This window comes from Lagopus leucura, unplaced genomic scaffold (assembly GCF_019238085.1).
Source record: "Lagopus leucura isolate 7727_CA_CO unplaced genomic scaffold, USGS_WTPT01 Super-Scaffold_100009, whole genome shotgun sequence".
Lineage (NCBI taxonomy): Eukaryota > Metazoa > Chordata > Aves > Galliformes > Phasianidae > Lagopus > Lagopus leucura.
The window spans coordinates 18,319,144-18,339,161 of record NW_024962266.1 but is presented as its reverse complement, the minus strand read 5'-3'; the positions used below and the strand labels follow the sequence as shown (position 1 = coordinate 18,339,161).

General features: G+C 37.3%; 1 protein-coding gene across 2 annotated transcripts in view; it reads left to right on the top strand.

Moving 5' to 3' along the window:
• Positions 1-20,018, top strand: part of AK5 (adenylate kinase 5) — an 85,245-nt gene that overhangs the window by 39,898 nt on the left and 25,329 nt on the right. For both annotated transcript variants that reach the window (XM_042873115.1, XM_042873117.1), the window contains 2 exons: positions 2,137-2,227; positions 8,962-9,038. In XM_042873115.1, the coding sequence (XP_042729049.1) occupies positions 2,137-2,227; positions 8,962-9,038 (168 nt within the window). The remainder of the gene's footprint in view (positions 1-2,136; positions 2,228-8,961; positions 9,039-20,018) is intronic.

Here is a 20,018-nt window from a genome sequence, read left to right as displayed (position 1 = left end):
ATTCACAGAGATAATACCTTCCTTATGAAGGAGGAAATTCCTAAGATGCTTTTTCTGTATTGACAATAAATTGCCCAACAACAGCTTAACATTTCACTTAAGACCTCTTCTTCCACAAGCCTCAGTTTTGGCACAAATGAAGATGAAATCCAATAGGAAAATGCAAGCAAGCTTAAATAAGCAATAACACTTTGTGCTTCAATCAACACTCAACAGGATGGCAAAACTCCTCCACAAAATTAGATGTATGTCTGTCCAGACAGGCAGACAACCATGCTTCATCACAGGAGGAACTTTCTGACTGCTCCTCAGAGTCAGAGCCACAAAATCAATTTTAAAAAGCAATCTGAAAATTCCATGCATTGACAATAAAAACAGGTTCATCCATGATAGAAACAACTTGTTGGGCTGAGCTAAGCACAAATCTATTAAGATGTTACAGGTTCAAAACAGAGCTTGTACCCGTTTAAGTACTCAGGTTTTGAGAGCTTAACCTGTTGGCAGCAGGTGTTTTATAACAGTTGCTTCTCTCTGATATACTCTGGCTTCCCACAAGTTTCTATTTTCTTTCATTCACATAGCTCTAAGTCTGTAGAATCAGTATTTTCTCTTTAATGTTCTTTCCATATTTTTTGGACTATTTCTGACACCTAGCACTGTAAATAATAACTCCAATAATAATAATAATCTGAATTTTGGGCTGATCTGTTTCTAGATTTACCCTGAGATGCTGGTAGAAAACTCTGTAAGAAAGCAAATTTCACTAGCCAGTCGTCATAAAATATAATGAAAAGACTGATGCTGGTTTGACAATGCTGGGTGTTAGATACACAATTCAGTATCTCTATAATCTACTTATTAACTATTGTGCCATACTTTGTAATAGATATTGGGAAAAATACTTAGTTTCTATGAATGTCAGCAGCCAAGATTCTGATGGGGTTTGAATTTCTCTCTCCAGAGCTTTTCCTTGTCTGTGATTTTTTTTTTTTTTTTTAACCGTGTTTTTTTAAATCAGGTACTGGTGAGATATCTGAAAAGGTGCTCAACCGTTTCAGACTTGGAAGAATGAATGCACCAAAGGTCACCAATCTGCAACCAGTAACATGATGCTTTTTGCCCAGTGGTTGGTTTCTTCATCTTAAGATATATTACACTACAGATACAAAGTGACTGAAAATAGCAATTTTTACTCAGTGGGCATGCACTGATCGAGAGGCATCTCATGTGGCATTATTTGGTTGCTCCAGTAACAGGAGGTTCCTGTTTTTTCATAGTCATGTAGCTGGCCTCCATTTCAAGAAATAAGAAAAATTTAAAAGCAAGAGTGATAAGAAGTACTCAGTTTTTCTTCCAATAAAGCTCAGCAAACAATGATCTAAACGAACGAATTTTGTTAAATATTTTAAGGAAAAGAAAACTAACGAACCAGAAAAAAGCCCAAACTGATGAACAGTGTCACCTGGCCATGAGAACACCAGCTGGAGAGAGCTGAAAGAATACTTGGGAGATGCAGTGTCAGACTACCAAGAGACAGGATAAATGAAAAGAATTCAACGTTTAAATAAATTATTTGTCATTTTCTCCCTAATTTATAACTAAGCCAGTACACTCTGTGCTAGTGCTAAAGCGAGGAAAGCTTTCTTTTCTACATCACAGATGTGCTTTCAAAAACACTTCACCTTTGCATGAGAATTTTGCATAACTACTTGAAAACGCACAGATTACACAAATTGCTGTCTGATAAGTCAGAGGTTCCTGAAAATATTTTTCTTATAAATCATACATAGTTAATTGCACTGCCTCTGAAAAGAGATGAAAATAAATGGTCACTACACTGTCATTTTTTTTTTTCAATTACCTAAAACATGTAATAGATATTATAAGTATTGCTTTTTTGCTTTGAAATTTCATTTTCTGAGACCTAGTTAATTTTACTATAGTTTGTTCCTGACAAGGAACTGGAAATTGACAGAATGGTTTAGTCAAAACTAAGATGAATCGTACTTTAAATTTGCAATGGACAGAACCGAGAAAAATAGATTCCTAATGAATTAAGAAGGCTTGAGATTACACACTGATGATCAGCCAAATAGTGAGTAGTGTCTGATTGCCACCTTCTCTTTTTCTTAATAGTTTGATGCAGACAGAGATGAAGAAGAAGTGTTCTCTGATATAAGTTCAGCAGTTGACAATAAGCTATTTGCTAACAAAGAGGCTGCAGCAGGTGAGTTAATGCAAGATTAAAGAACCACATTTTTTCTATTGCATCTGACAGTGGTGGGACACTTTTCGTATTCCTCAAGTACGACTGTATGTACTGTAGCAAAATCTTTGCTCAATTCAAATATCTCCACAACCAAGGGCAAATCTCTTTAGACTTGGTAACTTCATGGAACCCAGCTATCACCCTGCTTTTCTACAAGCTCACTTCAGTGGATTATCTATAGTATCTTATACAACTATATCACTAATAAAAAAATTGTATATGTTGATTGATTCTAATTGCCAGATACATCTGTTTGAATTACAGATGATATCTCAGTGTCACCTGAAAGCCTTACAGATTAACGATTGTACACCCTCCCTAAAAATTGTTACTAATTTGGAAACTGTGTGCAAGCACAAGACAGCAGAGTTTTTTCTTTTTTCTTTTTTTTTTTTTTTTTTTAAAAAAAAAAGGTTTATTGCTACTATTACTTTTATTGTTTGTGCTTACTGAGGCTTGAACATCTTCAGAGAAAAAGCCTGTGGGGTACAAAGAACTGGAAAAAAAAAGACAAGAAGAAACAGCAGCTGAAAATCAAAGTATTAAAAATCTGTGACATCTGTCAGAAATATTTTGTTTGAGGCTTACAGGAAAGTGTTCCTTGGTAACTTCACAACTTTTTTCTACAGACAGAATGTCTGGTCTCCTTCCAAGTAGATTTTGAGGGTTATACAGGTAGAAGTTCAAAACGTTGTCTTGCAAAAGAGCACACGCAAAAAAGAAATTCTAGGCAAAATGCTTTTCTGTAAAATATATTTGCTTTATTACTAAAATAAATATTATATGATTTTCTCTACTACATCCATCTGTCTGATCTCTCCTCTGTTTAAGGGAAAACTCATCTACCCTAAATTGACAGACGAGATGGCTTCAGTCATTTGTATTCATGAACAATCATCGGAAATCTACCAAAGTTCTCTTTTTGACAAAGGGGAGATTACTTCTTATCTACTAACAGGACATGTGTGAAGAGTAGTTGCTTCAGACAGAAAGATTAGCTCATATTTTGATGATGTGAAAATGGGTTCCAAGCTAGTCAACCTATGAAGCCCACCCAGAAGGGTGGTTTTCATAACGTTCAAAAAGAGATAAAGAGTAATCATCAGTGAAGGGTGAAAAAGATTGAGAAAAGCACATTACCTAACCTACAAGTTTGTAGTGGTAATCTGCAAGGTAAGATGTACAGGAAACTAAAGGCCACTAGTTCTCTCTATTAAGCAGCACACATACCTCTTTTGTACAAGCCTTTTTCCTAGCAAGAAAAGGTTGACTGCAAAGCGAAAATGACATTCCCACTGTGTAGAATTGTTAATTAACTGGGGATTTCCTAATAAAATATGCTAAACATTCAACAACAGTAAGAGGAAAGACATGACATAAGGGTGTTATCACTGACAGAATGGCAAAAGCTAAACTATTTCAACCAAACTGTGATGTCAGTTCCTTGAAAGTCTGATCTGCTTAAGTCCTCACCAAGCAGGAGACAGAAACCATGCCACAATCATTTAATTGGTTCTCAAGCTAAGCACCAATAATGGTTAAAAGATTCAAAGCAGGATTTCTAGTATGAGACCAGGTATTTAATTTCTAAAGGACAATTTCAGAATTCTCTTAATTACTTTTTGTGTTTTAATCCTTTTGATTCCCTATAGCTAATAGAGACATAATATTTTAATATATCTGCATCAATGTAATTCATATTCTGGTAAGAACTAGTTGTAATCATGTAAGAATATACACTGAAAGAAAACAACTGTTTTTATGGATTAGAATACATTTTTTCTCATTGTTGCCTCCTATGACATATTAAGACTGTTGCTAATAGCAACAACCTGACATGAAATTCAACACTGTAAGGTTGCATTAAAATTGGTATTAGAAGCATCTTACTGAGCCAAATTACATTGTAATCATTCTAATGCTAATCAGTCCTTCAGTATAATCGTTCGTATTCTATCACACCAAGAATGTATCTTCCAATCATGTCTTTGATCAAGTGCTTACATATCACATATATTAACTAAGTTATTAGTGCTTCAGAGCATGTTCCATAACATAAGACACTTCACAGGATAATCTTAACTTATGACAGCATTAGACAGTGCAAATACTGTAGTTATTAGTACACGAGTATGGGAATATTAGAGCCAGTGAACCATACTGAATACTATTGCTACTAGCACCTCACATAAGTAACAGAATCAAGCAAGGATTGGAAATACACTAACTGATTTGCCAAAACACAAACGGTCCAAGGGGCATAATTACTTCACATGATGGCACATAGCTAGCTTGTAATGAGAAGTTAAACCAACTGCTGTTAAATATAGACTGTTCAGTACAATTGAGCTTTGTAAAAATTAATTTAGTGAACTGTGAAAAAACAATGCCTGATGTTTGCATTTGTGAAAACTTAAGGGTGAATATGCTTTCAGAGAAAGTGACACACTTAGCTTCAGAGCTACTTATGACCACTACAGCTCTGGATTCTGGGGTACATTTTCTTTTGGTAGGAGCTGCACAGCAGCCCATAACAACCATATCCTCTTAGCTTAACATTATCAATCCTGTACAATTCGATTTGGGTATAATAAGCAATAGGGAAGCACAGCAACAAATTCAGAAGTACAATCTTACGGTGAATGAAGCAACTGAGCAGCATCCTGCACCCCTCCTGGGGGCAGGGGATGTATCCTCCCTGCCTTTCAGACCTGGCTGGGCTGTGCCTGTCAGCACACCCTTGTACAACTGCAGACACTCACTAATTCAACTGTTCTTCCACTGCTGTGTTTCTATATCATCTCGGGTCTCTAGCAAGAGAAATCTTTATGAATGATACCTTCAGTGTCAAATGCAAAACCTAGCAAAAAAGGGAGCGCATTTTAGCTAACATGTTGTTTCTTTTTCAGTGGCCCCCTTCTCCCTGGAGAGTTGATTATTCAGTTAACAGGGATTTAATAAAAACTTCCAACTGATTTATTTTTTAATTGTGCTGTACTGTACATAATAAAATCCTCTGTTTTTTCCCCTAAGGAAAACACAGAGCACATAATTACCAGGTTGGCCTTACATGCACTTTATTCATGCACTGAAATTGAGGAAGCATATTTCAAGTCACAAACCTGTCTTTCCAGATCAGATGCTTGCAAGTTATTGCTCTCTGGCAGTGGAGCTTTCATGCATTTTATTCATTTTTAACTGTTGAGTTTCCTCTTTCAAAAAACCGATAGTTGCTCATCATTTGTGATCAGCTCATACAAGCACACAAAAGCTCTAAATTAATCAAGTCTTGCACAAGCCTTATGAGGAGCGGTTGAGGGAGCTGGGATCATTCAGTCTGGAGAAGAGGAGGCTCAGGGGAGACCTCATTGCACTGTACAACCTCCTGAAGGGAGGTAGTGGTGAAGAGGGATTTGGCCTCTTCTCTCAGGCAACGAGGAGGACAAGGGGTAATGGCCGCAAGTTGTATCAGAGGAGGTTTAGGTTGGACGTAAGGAAGAACTATTTCTCTCAGAGAGTGGTCAGGCACTGGAATGGCTGCCCAGGGAGGTGGTGGAGTCGCCGTCCCTGGCAGTGCTCAAGAGGCGTCTGGACGACGTGCTGCGTGATATGGTTTAGCGCTTGTGGTGGCAATGGTGATGAGGAGACGGTTGGACTGGATGATCTTATAGGTCGTTTCCAACCTTGTGATTTTATTATTCTAATCGCAGCTGAAGTAATTATATGCAATGCAACATCCATCCAAAAGGAATTAGGACACCTTGGACTACAATAATTTCCTCTTAGTGCTAAACAAGTGTTGAGTTGTTTTTTTTTTTTCATAGCCTAGTTTTCAGTCTATGAAACTATCAAAGGAAAAACAACTTACACAGAAAGCACAATGAAACTTACTTCTGATCATCTGCTTTGTTGCAGGACTGCAAGATCTGCAGCACGCAGACTCATTTAAAACAACAGGGTGTGTTCACTAACACAGGCTTTAACAAAACTTTCTCCTTTTCTTAGCCAGCATTTTCTATTTCTCCTTTGTTAACCACTACATAAGATTTTGCTGAGCTGAGTTTTGAGTTATCTACTTTTCCTAACATCCTCCTCTCAGCCTTAGTCTTGATAGTAGCTTTGTCTTTAGATTGGAGTCTTCCAATTTGTTGCTAAGAGGCTATCTGGTACATTTATGCTGCCACTTGTAGCACTGGTTGGTTAGCGAGCCTGCTTTCCTCCCATAGAAGCCTTGTTCTAAAATAAAGCTTGTTATCAAAATATAGTCCATCCAATAAAAAACTGAGCTGGAAGGCAGCAAGTAATTCATGCTTACACATCCGGGAGTATCACAGGCACGTCCCCCCTCTGCTTTATCTTGCCCTGGGAATAGCCATTTGCTTCAATGCATTTCTGCTAGGTTTGCATTTTGGCAGGTTGAGTAGAATGGGACATCTATAATCTGGTCAGTGACAAATGGTTATGGTTTTCATTAGACTTCATTAAACCAGGAAAGAAGAGACATATTTTCAAGTTTCCTGACCTTCCTTGAATATTCTCTGGAAGAGTTATGCTTCCCCAAGGAAATTGGTGTCCTAGTTCAAGAAAAAGCCCCTTAAGATGCTTGACAACATTAAAATTGTATAACCATTATGGCTTTTGTCACTTAAGATACATTATGTATGAGTACTCATTTTCAGCCTGATCATTTAAGTCTCCAGCATCATATTTCATATTAACTTTCCTAGCTGGGGACACATACTGCTTGTGGTAGCTACATGACAGTTAATCAAATACTTGCACATAAGTGCTTTTAAGAGTGATTGATGAGTCCAGGTAAGCCAGTACTAGCACCAGTTCTGTCTTACTTAAATCATATTATCAACAATGACAATATTAAGAGCAAGGTGCCAGCTGTGTAAAATAAATAAAAAAATTAAGCTTCTCTTGGTAGCTGTAATTCTATTTGCTTGCATATATCTTCAACAGACAAGTATTTTCAAAAAACCATAAAAGTTTATATGCCAGAGAACACGCTGCCTACATACACCCAGCAATCAATGATTAAATATTACCCCTTTCTATTTTGTTTTGGGTTTTCTGTAACAATTTGTTGAAGTATATATGAACATTGGGGGGGGGAAAAAAATAACAAAGCACCAGCAGATGGTAGGTCCAAGACTTTCCTTTGTGTCTCGTACTTAGTCTGAATAGTTGCATCAAAGATGAATTTGGCAGCAGTTCTAATATGGAATGCAAATCAGGACACTCTGGAATCATCATCTCTGTCAAGGAGTTATAGCTTTAGTCAGAATGACATCCAGTTTTTCTTTGCTGTTTTCTGTCCTAGGGATGTTCAGCTCACCATCTAATCATAGAATTATTTGTGTTGGAAGGGACCTTTAAAGGCCATCTAGTCCAACTCCCCAGCAATGAGCAGACACAGCCATGGCTTAATCAGGTGCTCAGACCTTGGGAGTCTCCAGGGACAGGACATCCACTGCATTTCTGGGCAACCTGTTCCAGTGCATCAGTACCCTTATCGTAAAAAAAGCCATTATCGTACCCAATCTAAATCTTCTCTGTTTTAAAGAAGTCTTTTCCCCTTACCCTATCACAATAAGGCCTTCTTTCTTACAGACCTCTTTTAGATACTGAAAGGCTGCTATCAGGTCTCCACGGACCCTTCTTCAGGCAATCTACATACACAGCACTAAGCACATCTTGTGCACTCCTTGGTGTTCCCTGTTTCTTCCTTTAGGAAGACAAGTGACTGGGCTCATTTGTGGCTGCAATGTTTTGAACCATGTATGCCCTTACAGTATTTTCTTCCATAGTTTCAATAATGCTGTGAAATATTCTCCTGCAGTCACATGCCTATTTTTTAGTGTGACTACTTGTAGGACTTGGTTGAAGGCTGCACATCTAGAAAGCACAGGAGACTGTTTTCTTTTTCACTGCCCAAGAGTGAGATAACCTAAATGAGGTGGTGTTGCCATAAAATGATAGTGATATCCATGCTATATCTTTGCTATACTTAGACAGAAGAATGATGGTTAATCCTCCCATCCTTGCTAAGCAGTCACCACCCACCCACATGACTCCTCAAAATCCCTAGCCTGATTTTCTGTTATCCTGCACCTTCAGCTTAAACTCATTTTATAAAGCTCAGTCAGCCCAAGACTTCTCAGCAACTGAACTTTGTCATCCCCAGCAGAAGAGGCTCACAACTTGCTAAACCTGACACAGGAATAAGGGACAGAGTCACACTGTCATCTAGGAAAGGGATGGGAGAAGAACAAGGACTGTTGCTACTGGAAGGATGCTGCTTTGGCTCCCATCAGCATCTCTCCATGATCCACATCTGCTAACCACTAATTAGTATTTCCATTCTCTTTCCAAACTATGACTCATGCACTCCTGTAAGCTAAGATTCTTGTGGATTTACAATTGCAAGTCACAGCACACAAAGCACCTTGTCCAAAAAATTTACGATTTTCACTATTTAGTGTAACCATTACTGAAGATTTGTGGAAGCTTTTTTGTAGGCTTGTTAATGGAATGCATTTCATTCAGGTATTTTAGCACATTTGAATGACTCTTTGGATCAAAGTTCTTGCATACATAGAGACAATTGGAAATACTGCAGAGTCCTATCACAGGAATTGAAGATTTTCAACATTTCTGAAGTCTAATTTTCTTTCCTATTTTAGGGACGAATGAACTTGATTGCAGTCTGATTATGGATTCTGGAGATACTGCTTATACAGAATTTGACTTTGAAGACCAGGTAATTTTATATATAAATGATCTCTTTCTAGACAATTTTCTAGATTATGTATATTGTGTGCTATACAATTTGTCTGAGCAGAGTGGCTGACGTCTGAACTTTAAGCATAGCTTAGCATAAGTGCTTTTAAGGGCAATAAGTGAATTTGTGATCCACAAAGGTTGCTTTCTGATTATGAGAAAAGAATGAATATTTATTAAGATCCTATACCTCCCATTACTATACACTGCTGACATTCCTTCATGAATTTTGAAGTGTTGCCAAATGATTTTTGGAATGCACTGCAAGTCTATTCTATATTTAAGAACAGGGGATAAAACAATTTGCAAAAAAAGAGGCATGAAATTACAAAATACAGAACAACTGAAACCAAGCACTCTTCCCTTGAAAAAGTCTACATAAAATTGGAAAAAAAAAAAAAAAAACTACCCAAAGCTTACAGTGTGTTGAAACCAGCTTTTCTACCAATTCCATGCCTTCCACAGCCAAAAACTAAGTTTTCTTTTTAATATGCATGTATGTAGATATATATATATGTATATATGTGTGTGTATAAGTTTCTCATATATAGCAAGAAAGAAGGCAGATAAGGGTATCATATCCCAAGGTATATGTAAAAAAATAGAGGGCTTGCATGTTTTGCAGAAGTTTTGTGGAGAGTCCAGCAAAGGGCCACTAAGATGGTTAATGGACTGGAGCATCTCTCCTAGGAGGAAAGGTTGAGAGAGCTGGCAATGCTCATCCTGTAGAAGGCTCAGAGGCAATTTCATCAGTGTGCACAAAAGTCTGAAAGAGGGGATACAAATACAACAGAGTCAGGCTCTCATCAGGGGTGTCCAGTGCCAGGACAATAGGTGAGGTGCACAAACTGGAACACAGAAGGTTCAGTCTGAACATCAGGAAACAGTTTTTTCACAGTGAGGGTGGCTGAGCACTGGAGCCTTCCAACCCTTGCAATCTCAACCATTTGGTGATTCTGCAGCCAATCAAAAATACAGATCCGTACTAGAATTAAAATAAAACTGCATGAGAGTTAAGTATGGCTTGGGTACTATGTTAAGCATAAGTGTTGCTTTAACAGCACAGAAACAATATTATAGACTGACTATAATATAAAGACTGGCTTAATTAAGAAGAATTTCTTTTTAAAGCCATCTGCCTATCACACTGCTAAGGAGGGTGGTTTTGTAGGTTTTGGGTTCTGGCTTTCAATTTTTCTTGACTACTTTTGCAGTTTCTTAACAAATGCCACCAAGATTTGTGAACAACTTGACAAGGAATTTTATTTTGTGTTTCTGTTACCATTTGTCAAAGTGTTCTCCTACACTTCCCCCATTATTTGCAAAAGGTAACTTTTCTTGTGAAATTTTAAAGTAAGTGACAAAATTAGGACCAAGAAAACTGATTTTTCATCCACTATCATCCACCCGTTCATCAGTTTTCTTTCACTGTATTCAATGCAGTCCTTTATCCTCATCTGCAACATATTGCATATTCTAACCCTATTGATTCTTATTAATTTATGATCCTTCTACTGCATGTTTTGGCTCAGTTATTTCAGTTTGGCTTTTTGTCAATTAGGTAGCATGCCTCTGTCTCCTAATTCCCATTTAAATCTTATTCTTTCATAAATCCTTCATAAAACATTCTCTATCCCAGGAAGGTTTGGATTGTACTGACCTTAAATCTGGCATTTTCAATGGCAAAGGCTATTATATAGATTATGAATTCATAATGTTTGAAATGTGTTACAACAACATGAACAAGGAATTTTATAGTTACAAGATAACATTAATGGATACAGATATGAAAACTGTGCTAATTTATAATTTCCAGCTGTTTCCCTGATGATACATTGCACAGTCCTTAAAAGCATTGAAAAACCTGTATGTTGTTCTTACATGAGACCAAAGAGGATGACAATGATGGGACCTTGTTATCTTCATCAATAGCAATTATTCTTTCTGCCAGACATGGCTGTTAGATTTTTTTGTTATTTTATCAGACCTGCACATCACCATTCTGAAAATAGTGTAATACCATTATTAAGCAGAGAAGGAGAAATTAAGTAAACACAGTGCTAAAAACCTTTCAGTCATAAAGAGATGTACAAATATGAAGTGGCTGATAATGGTTGCCTTCAGCTGAAAGTAGAAATAATTGATACTTACTAATGACATAAAATATGTAAATATTTGTATTGTTAATATTTTAATATCCAATTGATATGAGCTGTTTTATACAAATATGAAGAAAATATAAAGAAGAAAGCAATTACAACCATGCCATTAGGAGCTAAATTTTGATATGATACAAAGAAATATTCTATATAGGAGCAGAGAAGGGAGAAATTACCATGGAGTCATCCCAGTTACCCAGTGTAAGAAACAAAATTAGAAATTATTCTTAGGAAGAAAAGATCAATAACTCGATTCAGGAGTGAAGAACTGCTTACACTCAAAACTTAAGCTCGTTTTGATTGTGGCAGTGATTTAATACTCCAGCTATTTACCACATGCTGTTTACGAATTGCGTGAAGCATCAACAACCTTTACAATGAGAATTTCAAGTGGAAAAGGAATGCTTGTCTGGATACAAATGTGTCATGCAGTGATGTTATTGAATAGGAAATCTGTCATGAGAATGTGGGGGAGAAGAAGGCTTGTTTCTAAGCAACCTTACACAGCTGAGCTGCTAAAAATGGTTTTTTTTTAGCAGAACATCTTGGTAGTCACTGAACAAGAGGAGCTGGAGGTTACAGCAGTACACAGCATGTACCGAAGGCAAAGACATTGCTGGGGATGAGTAGCGTTCAATGTAACTGAAGCAGGTGTACACAGATACCTTTGCATTTATTTGTTCTTGGAAGGAGGCAGGAAAATCTGCAGCATAAACTAAGCCAATGAAGAATCACCTGAATTCTTCAGACATACACAACTTCCAAAGTAACTTTTCTTGCTAGCAGGCAGGAACAAGGCCAGCAAGCAGTGTGCTTCCACCCTCCTACACACTCATCACCTCAATGAGGAGTGCTCCAAAACACAGGGAAGTGCTTTGAGAAACGCTCTGTACCTATCACTGAAACAGTGCAAAGCAGTACTACTGCAAGCTAAGCTCTGGCTTTTCTTGAAGAGACCGCAGAGGACATTGAACATTCACCTATAAAATATACAATACAAAGCTCAAGCTTTTTCTGAGTTGTTTTTCAATTGAATTCATGTAACAATTGAAAACAACGTGATTATTTCCTGCTGACTATTCATGAATGCTTCAGGAATCAGAACACTTGTAGTCACTAAGTCCCTTCAGCCCCATAAGGTAAGAAGGAAATACCAATGTTTGGTTTTGTTTTTAATAAAAAACAATCATTTCAAATCACTAGTAACTATTTTTCCTTTTCTTCTCAGATCAATAGCTGAGAAATACTCTATTAAAGGGAATAAGCTAGCTACTTAGAATGACTGACCAAAAATATTTTTTTTTTTAAAAAAAAAAGGCCATCTACTTCTTGGAGAGAATGCCTTGTAGAAGAACCAAAGTTTCACATGGTCGTGCTCTCTTTAACCTTTCTTGGAACAGCAATTATACCACTCACGACTCAATTGAAAAACAAAGTGCAGTAAGCTGATAAGTCTCAGATATTTTCGTGTGTATTAAGACACAGGAAATATCTTTTTGGCCACTCATTTTTGGGTGCAACATCATAGCTTCTAAAGGGCTAGGCTTTACAGAATATTCTCAGTTTACAGCACTTGCTGTTGTGACAATTGAGTATTTGGTCTAATAACAATTGCCTTTTGTTGCTGGAATGCTCTCAAGTGTGATGCAGGTTCTCACTGCACACCATGGCATTCTTTTGTATTTGTCATTCAATTTCTCAGCTTTGCCAGAGAGGCTGTTAATATAACACCACTTGTTTCCAGCCATCAGACAAGTCTTACCTTGAAGAATTGGGTTTTTAATTAGAAACCCATCATTTGGCATATTTTGAGTGCATTCAGGCTAAGAGGGAATATTGAAAAATTGGCTTCAGTGAATCCTATCAAAGACTTACAGAACAAAAGAGCATCCAATTATTTTCTTGCGAAAAACAAGGCTTTTGAGACAGCCTTAGCTAGTCTGAGGAAAACTTAAACTAATTAATGAAGAGGTTATATGACTGTGAAGCAAATACATCCCTGAACAAGTCATTATTAAACTGATACCTATAAAATGTAATAACAGTAGGTAAGCTTCAAGTAAATTCTTTTAAAATATAGTTAGCTTCTTCTAAGGTTTTCCTTGAATCATACAATGGTTTGGTTTGGAAGAGAAGTATATCTCAGATCTACAAAACATGAACACAATTTTGTGCCTCAAGGGAAACTACAAGTTCATAACCAAAGTATTTCTTCCATACCCTTCCAGTGTTAGACCACACTTCGGTAAATGCAGCAGCATATGCAAAGAAGAGATTGCTTACCCCCGCCCCACTCTGGTATGTCAAAAATCTAGGAAACGTAGATGTAAAAAAGCCTGAAAGATAATAAAAACTTTCTGATCAGCAGTGACAAGCAATCTATTGAATTAAGTAAATTGCATAGCCCAATCTTAGCTGCAAATGCAGAATGTTTTATAATTAGAAAATGTGACAGCTCACTTGAAAAGCAACAAGCAAAACCAAAGTTTAATGGAGGGAAAAAAGGCCCTCAAAGAGATTTACTCTCATTATGATGAGAGGAAACAAGCTCTCGATTAAAAGTTGTTGCCATGCAGTGACAATTCTGCTTGCAGCTTGCTGTCAGTTCCCAGAGCACATATACAAATCTGGGCTGCTGGGAACAGGAAGCTTCAAGCGCACTTAAAAAAAGCAGACTCTGTTGCTACCAGGACTATAACAACATTTCCAGCCTGACTGCCTATCAGAGCACAAAACCTAAATTCAAGGGTGATGAAAGTGCCCTAAAAGCTTACGCAGAAGCAAAAATGAAATATTCGTAAAATGGATGAGCAACAGCACATTTGAAGCTCATTTTAATTAAAACATTCTGGATTAAACCAGAAGGTCATCATGCAGCATTTACTATGTTTTGTACCAGCATTTTGACTCCATTTTCTCTACATCTTGAAGACCCAACCCAAGATATAGATACAGTTCTCCAAGCAGTTCCATTAAAATATGACAAAGAGCAAACGGCACATCCACATTAGCAGGGGTAGATTTTGATTGGAACTACTGCATTTCAAAATTTGGCAAACATCAATGAAATTATTTATAACAGCCAGACCTACAGTATACTATATTAATCATCTGCTTTATCTGTGAGAATATAGGGAGCATCTGGTATAACAGCAGCTTTATTTATATGTACAATACAGCAGTAATCATTGCACATCTGAGTAAAATGACCATAAGTATCCAGAAACCCTCTGGGTTTCTAATGTTGAATATCAGCTGCGTGCATTTCTCTTTTACCAGTAGAGGAATCAAGTTGAATTACATCTTGTTTTACAGAGAAACTCTTTAAGAACTGAAGCGTGGCGCAGAAAAGAAAATGGACTCTGGAAAACTTAGAGGACAGTTGAGAAACTCAGTCCTTCAATATTTTTGATAAAGAGCAGAGAAAGCCAGAGTCTAATCTTTAGGGATAACTACAAAACAATGATAATGCAAAAGCATACCAGATAGATGAAAGAGCTGGACAGGCAGGCATACCTACAGAGAAAAGATACTTAATAGAAATGTACTGAAGTCAATGAACAATCTGTTCAGTTCAAGTTGTCATGGAAACTACCCTATTAAATGTTAAAAAAAAGTCAGCTCTAGAAACAAAATACTACTGTTTGTCTGTTACAAAGTGCTCCCTTAATAAGCTCAAACTAAGTGTATGTGGTGCTTCTGTATCATTTGGTTAGCTTGAAGGTTTCTGTCTTTCAAAATCACCATGGTGCACTGTACTAAAGGCACAAGAATAAAAGCCAAGTGCTCGCTTTTTCCCCATGCAAACCATAGCAAAATTGGCAAGAAAAATTGCCATGAACTCAATTTGCATTTAATTTGGAAATAGTTGTTCTTCCTTTTGCAGAAATTATTTAGCTTTACTTTCTGATGCTGCACGTGTTAGGGGAATTAACTGCTCAGGATAGATGAAATCTTCATGTCTCCATTTCTTTTCTGCATTTGAACCCAGAGCAGTCCCCTGCCACTGTGGTCAGACAGGGCATGGCTACCCCTCAGCGAGGACAGGGTTACAAGGAGGGTGAGCTCACCTGAGTTACTGGAGATTTAAACACATTGACAGCATTGTTCTTCAAGATGTGCCACATTTATGCTCTACTGAATAATTCTGCAGCAACTCAGGCAGCTCTGTGACTTGCACAAGATGCCTGTAGAACAAGACATTACAATTTACCATATTTCACCTGCATTTTCCTGGAAATAGCATCAGGATAACATACCTTTTTTCCTCATACTAGCTTGCTTCTCTGCTGGCAAATCTAGAGGCCTTCTCCTTCCACGCACAAACAACTTCGCAGCTGAATTTATGAGTACTACCCATTACATGCCTACCTTTATATTTCACATTGCTCCTAAAGCTGATAAAGAAACACACAGATGTTTCTAAATTCTCCTATATTTAGGCACATCAGTCAGGGCTGCGGGTAGGTTCTGTTCACATCCAGCGCCCCAGGAGACCTCTACCAAAGCCCTTCCTTCAAAGTATTTCAGCAGCAATTCCTTACTTTAAAGCATTGAAGAAACAGAACATTTTTTTGTAGAAAGTATTTACTAATCTCATTTCTACTTTTGTGTTTCAAATTGCAGTGATTACAAGGATACTATTTTGCTTTAATGGATACAGAATTGCTCTTTAAATAACTTATTTGCATTATTTTGAAGCAGCAGAATGGCTTCCCTGGGTACAGTAGCAGTACTTAAAAAAAAAAAAAATCCTCAGTGTATCCTCTTGAAACCATATATTTCCTATTTAGTTTATTGTTTCTCCTCATGTACCCAGTGATTATGCAATCATCTTTAGTAACTTGGGCTTACATACTGGTTGTAAAGAGGAAGAACTGACGTATTTTTACAGTCCCTTCATAATAGAGCATCTTGGATCTGTGGATTTCTTAAAGTTAAAATCCTTCTCAACAGATTACTTCTTTATAAATTCTGTAGAAAATTCCTTTTGAAAGCTATAAAGTACCTAATAAAACATAAATGGGCATTCCAGTAAACCTACAACAGGCCTGGTCAAAAGTTAAGCTGGTCTCAAAGGTCTTGGACAGAGAAAAAATTGAGCACAGCTGTCAACTTATATTTCAGTAGCAGCAATCATAGATCCGAGGCCACAGGCTGCTCTCATTTTACAACACCCTGTCCATGTCTTTCTCCATGCCAAGTTCTTCCAGGCAACGCTCTACTTCCATATTTTAAAAGGCCTGCTCTCATTAGTTACATTTCCTGGGTCTACATTTCTTCCCTCTTTCTCCCTGCTGTAATTCTGCATGCTGTCTGTGCATGCATCTGCTTTTCTGTAAATGGCAGATGTAACTGAGGCATAGCAACACTTGCTGCCTCCAGACCTGATCACCTGCCACACCAGGGAGAGACGCCTGCTAACTTTTGCTGTGCTATCCTGAAATAAAACTGCCTCTCCCCCACTATGCAGTACTGAATTATGACTGGCAGTTTAAAGAACAGAGCTTTATAGCAAAATGTGTTACTGTGCATCTTGGACAAGTGCTGCAGCAGGTGACACTGTGTGTGGGTTAGAAAAAGCTTAGCAGGGAGCAAGAGAAAAGACATTTCTGAGCATACTGCCTGTTGTAGACATTGCTAGCAGAGGACAAATACTTTCATCTTAAAGAATAATACAAAGGGAGTGAAAATGAAATGTCCTCAGAAAACTCAGGAGATTACAAGTGAAAGGCACGTTCTGCCCTCTGCTCTTTGCTGTCTTTGTTCTTAAAGACAGTTTGAATTGCTGCAACATCTTTAAGACTAAAAGAAAAGTTACTTTTTACAGCTTACCTCACCTGTCTTGGAGTTGCATTTTCATGAAGTAATAGAGCTGATGCTAGCAAAATAAATGACTGGTGAAGATAATGCATGCAATCAGAAGTATAACATCTTGTAGGTTATCTGTGGAAATTAACTCATGACGTTTTAGTTCTTCCAAAAGAAGCAATTACTGAATTCCACCTCATATGTTTCTTGACAAAGCATTTATATATTTGTGCCACAATCTTACTGGAAATTTAATTGAGATTTCATCTGTTCTCTAAACTAAAAAGCAAATAAAACTTCCTTCCAGCTCCGCAGATAGTGCCAATGGCATGCAATGTGAGAGACCCTTTTGTTAGCAGTGTCATTAGCAGCCTGAGAGCAGGAGCTGAGCACCACTGAGGATGCACTTTCCCCTGCTGCAGTGGCCTGATGTAAATTTAAGCTCCCCCATGGGAGCTTAAATGCCCCAAGGAGCATAAATACTCCACACACAGAAGAATCATTTTAGGAGTGGTGGCAAGTTACAGAAAAAAAACATGCTGAAAGAAAAAGTAATAATTTCTGGAAATAACTTTGTAGGTACAGGGAACTTTCGTAACAATAGACCTACTGAAGAGTAACAAACCTGTATGCAATACTGTATTTTAAAATGTGCCGTAGATAATAACTGTGCACAGAAAACGTGGGCACCAAGTGTTGCCACTGCATTCAAGTCACAAAGATACATTGAAAAAGCCTCAGTTCTTCTTCAAGTCAGATTTTCAACCCAAATTCAGAGTCCAGTTTACCAGAACACTCTCACACTGCTCTGATCACGCCAAGTGCTGCTACCCTGCTGGAAAATGTGTTCTCACCCCAAATCCTAGGTTTGTCCTTTTAAAGTTCATTACTGTGATTCTTTTTTCTACCATGATTGTGTCCAGAAATCAATATCAAGCTAATACATTTTTTCTTGCTTAATAATCACACACATTTTATGTCTTGCATGTTCTTTAAATCAAGATATATATGATCTCGGTTTGCAAGTGGAAATCAATTTGTTTTAACATTACTGTATAGGTATTATAAGGTTTATTTTATGAGGAAGGTAGCATAGAAATGCTTGTCTTTGCTAAAATCCCAGAAGCAAGAGGGAAAAGCATTCTGTAGATGTTATTACAAAAAACCCTTTGGTCTGCACTTCCTGGTTGCATGCACAACAAACAAACAAAAATCACCTCAAATAACATTAGCGCTGTTGTCTCGTCTTAATTACTATTCATCTCTTTTACCACAAGTAACTCCAACGAGCAGTATGAACTGTGTAAGAAAATACACCTTTGGGGGAAGAAAAACCTCCAAGTCGGGGTGTATTCACACTGTATCTCATTTACACACATTCATTAGCTCCGGACCAGGGGAGGTCAGAGTACAGCAGCCCTTTCTTTCCAGAGCCATATTTCAAAACAAAGTGTGCAGAAAGCAGCTCAGCTTCGAAAAGCTATTCAAGTCTTAAACCTAATTTAAAGGCAAGGAACAATACGGCTCATAAAAAAATCAGCTCCCAGGGACCACTGCCCATACATAAAACTTGCAACTAACCCAGTGTATCTCCTCAAAACCAAACGTTTGCTCTTACAGGAAAACAGGATTTTAGAAGACAAATTCCACAGCTCAGAGCTGACTGCACCCAATTTCTTCTGATGTTCAGCTTCACCCAGCTAAGGCTTGCCCAGAGTCTTCACATTTTGTGATCTGAATGCAGATGAACTGCACCTATAAGGGCCCATTCCAATTTTGATAAGCAGAGACTGCATACATCTAATCTGAAAGACCTTCCCTTAGGATTAGGCACATGCCTATTAAGCTTGGTTACAAACACATAGCAAACTAAAACCACACAGGTGGTGACAGACTGGACTGGGCTCAAGCAGAAAAGTTTTATATCCAGATGATGCTTGACAGACATCTTACACTGCTTTCTGATTCCCTTGACCAACCTTAATCAGTGAGTTTACTTAATTGACAGCTGAATTTGATTATAAGGTACTAGATGTTTGCAAATGATGCTTCTACATCTGAAACTGAATTTCATATTGTGTTATTAAGGACTAAGAATTCAAAGCAAATATACTCCAATCTAAACAGGTGAAAGTGAAAATCTAAGTCCTAGATCTGCCTTTTCTTTCATACATAATTGTGTCCTTATTGATAAGTCACTTAATATCTCTTTTGAAGTGCAGATAATGCCCTTAACTAATGGAAGCACAGGGAAGAGTTATGTAAAAAAGGAAAAAAAAAAAAGAAAAAAAGTAAAACACTACAGATGCAGAACATTTTAACATAGCAAAAGTAGATCTACAGCACTACAGCATGCTGAAAAATTGATGGTTGTGTACACCTACATCCCCATTGAAAGAGTGCTGATGAGATCACTTAAATAAAGCCACATACTCAGTTCTTACTTGGACTGCACACATGATGTTATTTGTATTAATTATACTTGTATTATTCCTTTTTCTTTACTCACATGTTAAGTCTTGCTCTCAACAAATATTTCCTACGCAGAGAAACACGCCATTTTCATTTGTTTAAAGGATTTGTGCCTGATACGTTCCATTGAATTTTTACATTCTTAAAGTTAATCCTTAAAATTGTGTGTAATTTTAGGCACAAGTCAGTGCAATTTCAGTTCAGTCTCATTCTATTGCCAAATTGAGTTTGTAGATAAAAAGAGAATATCAGGTGTTCAAAACTGAGGAAAATAAGCAGTAGGATACAGAAGCAGCATGCATTTACTGCTATTCTCTTTGTAACATATTTTGAGTTAGTTATGCTTGAATTTGATTGAAATGTATCAGTGTGTTATAGAAACACCAAATGTTCATTCTCTTCTCTAAGGACTTCAAAGACAATTGAAAAATATGTTTTAATTCCAAACTTACAAAGTCAAAGGTGTAGAACAGTTTACTTGAAAAGGTCTATGTAGATATACATACACACACACATAT